The sequence below is a fragment of the Cucurbita moschata genome, unplaced genomic scaffold (genome assembly GCF_002738365.1).
Source record: "Cucurbita moschata cultivar Rifu unplaced genomic scaffold, Cmos_1.0 Cmo_Scf00009, whole genome shotgun sequence".
Classification (NCBI taxonomy): domain Eukaryota; kingdom Viridiplantae; phylum Streptophyta; class Magnoliopsida; order Cucurbitales; family Cucurbitaceae; genus Cucurbita; species Cucurbita moschata.
This window is the reverse complement of record NW_019268525.1, coordinates 2293299-2298050: the sequence shown is the minus strand read 5'-3', so window position 1 is coordinate 2298050 and position 4752 is coordinate 2293299. Positions and strand designations below refer to the sequence as shown.

At 36.9% G+C, this 4752-nt stretch overlaps 1 protein-coding gene across 3 annotated transcripts; it reads right to left on the bottom strand.

Moving 5' to 3' along the window:
• Positions 1–48: 48 nt before the first annotated feature.
• On the bottom strand, positions 49–4448 carry LOC111447509. 3 transcript variants are annotated; one of them, XM_023086723.1, is made up of 5 exons: positions 4136–4239; positions 2642–3500; positions 2103–2326; positions 405–512; positions 49–287 (listed from the first exon to the last, which is right to left on the bottom strand). In XM_023086723.1, exons 2-5 carry the CDS (start codon positions 2652–2654, stop codon positions 165–167), a joined length of 468 nt encoding a protein of 155 aa, XP_022942491.1. In that variant the 5' UTR covers positions 2655–3500; positions 4136–4239; the 3' UTR covers positions 49–164. The 3 variants fall into 3 exon arrangements, with proteins under 3 accessions (XP_022942491.1, XP_022942489.1, XP_022942490.1); XM_023086721.1 differs by lacking the exon at positions 2642–3500 and having other exon boundaries at positions 4136–4446; XM_023086722.1 differs by lacking the exons at positions 405–512; positions 2642–3500 and having other exon boundaries at positions 4136–4448.
• Between the last annotated feature and the right edge of the window lie 304 nt (positions 4449–4752).

Below are 4752 nucleotides of genomic sequence, written 5' to 3'. Positions count from 1 at the left end.
CAAAAAAAAAAAAAAAAAAAAAAGAATGGGAAAGTGTAAACAAGAAAATTCTAGCTAACAATCATTTTCATATATACATAATATTGCAAGGACAGGAATCAATATTGCGAAAGGGAAAAGTAAGTAGCAGAAAACCAACCAATTAAGATTATAATGGGTACCAGTCAATTTACACGAGGAGCTATTTGTGAAATCCTCTCGTCTTCTAAAGGAGCATATGGATAAACATACGGTGGAGGAGATGGTGGCGTTTGGGTGCCGTCGTGAACAAAAGATGATCCAAAAAACTGCATTGGAACAAAATATTTAAGAATTGTTAGTTTTCATCTAGGTCTTTGTAATCAAGCACAAAGTCTAGCTCCTCTTTAGTACTTGGTTGTTAATCTGGATTCAAGAAGCCTTACAAAGTATAAAGCAAAAAATAATGAAACAGTGATGACGATCAGCGGCCAGAATCCTAAGAAAAATGTTCCTCCCAGTGTTAGCAAAAGTTTAGCACGAGGGATCAAACCCTGAAACCAAATAAAACAATGTTAACCTTAAACATCTTCAAACGGTTGAGGATTGTTGGGAGGGGAGTTCCACATCGGCTAATTAAGAAGTTGAATAAGGATTCATAAGTAAGAAATACTATCTCCATTGTCACGAGGCCTTTTAGGAAAGTCAAAAGTAAAGTCATGAGAGCTTAGGCTTAAAGTGAACAATAACATAACATTGTGGAGGGTCGTGATTACTAACACAAACTAGAATATAGAAGATTGAAATATGCCGTAGAAATGATAATCACTTGAAATTGGAATGAAAAAGGATCGAAATAAGTAGAACAAATTGATGCCAGAAAGTAGAAATTAAAGCAATCATATAGAAACTGTTCTCTCTTTTAGAAGTGAGCCAAAAAACTGCAACGAATGGATCACTCAGATTGTGTTCACTCCAGCACAAAATTAGAAATGAACTTCCCCAGTTTTTCCTAGGTTTTTGTTTGATAATAGAATACAGTTCCAGTGACATGTAGAAGGCTCAAATACTGCATACTTCAATTTCAAACCTCACTATGATGGATTCCGATTATGATCCTTGGCATGTCAAAGTAACACTTCTTTAAAAAAAATTTACAAGTACGTTTTGTTTTTATAAGAACTACTAATACAAATGACTAATTATTTCTCGAGTATCTTGGGCTTCATGTTTGATGGTGCTTTTCTATACCTATAGAAAGTAAATCTTTCTAATTGAGCTATAGGGATGGAGGAAAGTTTGTGGTTGAGACATAAAATATGTTCATCAATTAATTAATACAACTTTATATTCAACCTAATATTTAGTTGGCAACTACTAGTAGTTTTATATTTTATAAAAGATACCATCATATCACCAACAAACAACACCCTTGATTCTGCTTTTGGTTGGTTGCCTTGGGAGAATCGATATCATGGACTTATTCAAAATTGTCTTGAGTAGTTTGATTTCAATGGTGTGATCTTTGCAAGCAGGCACATCCAAAGAGCATTCTCGGATGCATGTTTTCTGAGAAGCTTTGGGAGAAATTTTTCAATACATCTAGTGTATTATCAAGATTATTTCTTTCATTTCTAATCACTGATGTGTGGATGAGAATTGAGATTATTTTCATCCTCCCTTTGCCAACGAAGGAAAGGTTCATCAGCAGTCAGCAGGCGGATTATTTTGTTGCTGTTTGGAGAATTAAGTTAGAAAGAATTATGAGGATTTTTATGGGGAAAAATGGTAGGATGTTTTGGAGCTTGGCTCACTACAATGCTTTTCTTTAGGCTTTTGCTCCAGAGAGTTTTTGGTCGTCCAATTGTTTTGGATGATTATCAACTTTGGAGCCGGCAACTTATTGTAATTCTTTTTTATAGATCCCTTACGTCTTTAGCTTTAGGTTTGTATGGCCGGCCAGTCTTTCATTGTTCTTGGTGAATGGTAATAATATTTTCATTAATTGTTCACCAAATTCTGGTTATTTTGGTCACAACTCTTCAAGCAAGGGAACAATAGAAATCAAAACAGATCAGATATAATGAATTTAGAAATTTGAATAACTCATAAACTCGAATAAATAAAATCATAAGGAAATTAACCTCGAGGCCTTCACTGTTCAATTGCATGGAACGCTCCATTTGATTGGATAGGCTCTTGCTAACTTCAGTTGAAACAGCACTTGTACCGGATAAATCTAGGCTTCCTCCCGTCGCCTCAACACCAAGTTCAAATTCAGTGCTGTTAGTATCCTCAAGCAAGGAAGTGGGAGCTATACCTCTCTTCTTCAGCTCCTTCATGAATAATGATTCTGGAGGTTCTTCTCCTGAAAAAAGTAGTGTATAACACCTTAAATTAACATAATCGAAGGTCTCAAACAAAAAACATTCTTCAATACATTCAACTCAAGTAATATACTAGAATTAACAAAAACTAAGATGCGGAATATGAAAGATTCCGACTATGAAGACCTACTGTTAGAAGCATTACTACTGAGGCAGATACAAACTTTCTTGGAACATCAAATCAGGTGAACTCTAAAAGCTATGCTCTAATAAGTAAAAGTTCCTCTATATGGGACCGAAGAATAAAGGCCAAGTATGAACATGGTAAGAAGATAATGCACTCAAAAAAGACTTGCCTGGAAAGTTCATGGAAGATAAACTTGGAAGACTAAAGAAATCATGCCACTGTTATGCTGGCTGAACAAAGCTCTAATGTCCGAAATGGAAATGCTTCTCAAAGGAGCAATTCGACCTTTAGCAAGCTGTTCAAGCAATCTAAACAAGCATAGCCAGCTACCACTCCTAATACAAGTACGGGTACTAGAACTGTTGGCTTGGTACAGATATGTAGCTTCCTAAAAGCTTTAACTATAACAACTGGACCAATAAAAACCACGGTTACAGATTCATGGTTAACACAGATATTGGTAGGAATGATGGTTCTATCCATCTACCAAGTGTTTTCTGGCTGAAGAACAAAAAGTTTGGTTAAATTTTAAAAATATGATAAACATCATCAAAACTCTTAGCTTAAATTTTCAGATTCCGGTTTAAATTTCATCTTTGCGGCTGTGCATATGTTGACTCGAGAATGAAGCTCCAAACAGAATTAGAGTGCCAACTAAGCGATCCTTATGCGTAGCCGCAAGCATCTTCCGTTCCTCATTTACTCAAATAGCTTGATGGACACTAGCACAATTTTGCTACATGATTACTAAGAAATGAAAGACCAGCTAAATAAACTTCACCGTGCAACTTCCGCCTCTTCTAAGAAAGTTAGATGCCTCTCCTAACTCTCGCCTTTTGAAACTAAGCAAGATGAGCTCTATGATAATGAACATCTACTACCTTATTCTGTGGACTGTAGCACAAGCATGTGGTAAAACAAGATAGTACGAGGTCCATCCAACTATTCGTCCGTTCTTCCCGAATTCTCTCTCTTGGTGCATTTGTGTTTCCATTTCTCGCTTCGGAAATAAATAAGCAGAACGATGTCTACAATAACGAACATCCATTCATCAAGATATCCAAACAAGGAAAATGCACAGTGAATGAGATTTAAGGAATGACGGACGAATGGCTGGAGGGATCTTGTCTCGTGCGATTTTTCTAAATGATTGAGCTAATATCCACAGAACAAGAAAATTCGGAAGTGACGGACAATCTGAACAACAAACTACACGCAAATTCTGCCTCAGCGAAGGCTTAAGCTACTTATTGCCTCTCTATCTCTCGCTCAAGTCAATGATCACTAGCATCAATTCATCAAGGCATCCGAGCAAGGAAAATGCACAGAGAAAGATAAACCAGAAGTGACGAAATAATAGCCGAATGAATGCTCGCACGATTCTCAAAAGAGCAAGATCATTCACGAGTGAGAGTGATGGAACATCCGAACAACACACACCATGGAACTATTGCCTGACCTAAACAAGTTAATTAGTAGCCTCTCGATCTCTCGCCTTCAAAATGAGCAACACGAAGTCCATGATAACGAAAATCAATTCATGAAGAAGATCCAAGCAAGGCAAATGCACTGAGAACGAAAAAAAAAAAACACAGAACAAAAAACAAGACCGCAACAAGCAGAATCAGAAGAAGAAGAAGAAGAAAAGCCAGCTAAAACTTACCATTGCTTTCCTTATGAGCATCCTGAGCAGCGCAACGGAAACTCAACCTCCTACAAACGCAGCCATATCTCAAACTTCTCCGACGGCCATGGAACCGTACAGACCTCCTCGAGGAATCCAACTCCGTGAAGAACCGGCTCGATTGGACGCCAAAACTCGGCTGAGAGAACGAAAGAGGAGAGACAGTTGATTTGAGAATTTGCAGAGCAGCCATAGGTAGAACTAGAAGTAGAACTAGAAGCAGAGATGGAACTTTCTTCCTCACAAGGAATTCAACGGGAGAAGAAGAATAAATAGTTTCATTTTAGTTTTCCAAAAATAAGAAAAACACAAAACAAAATGAAATGGAAAAAATTGGTACGGAATTTAGCTATTAAAGCGTATACGCATCCGCCATGGCGCATTTTAGCAAAATGTAAAATTAAATGCTGACGTGTAAGGTGGGGCCCACACTTGCCTTTTTACTAGGCTTTAAAATAATAATAATAATAATAATAATAAATTTTAAAAAAAATGGGAGAGCTTGAATGAGGGGCTTTTCATTTACGGCGTTTGGATAGTTTGTATGTATGTTTATTTCGAGTTCTAGGTAAGGGTTAGAACGGTCAATATTTAAT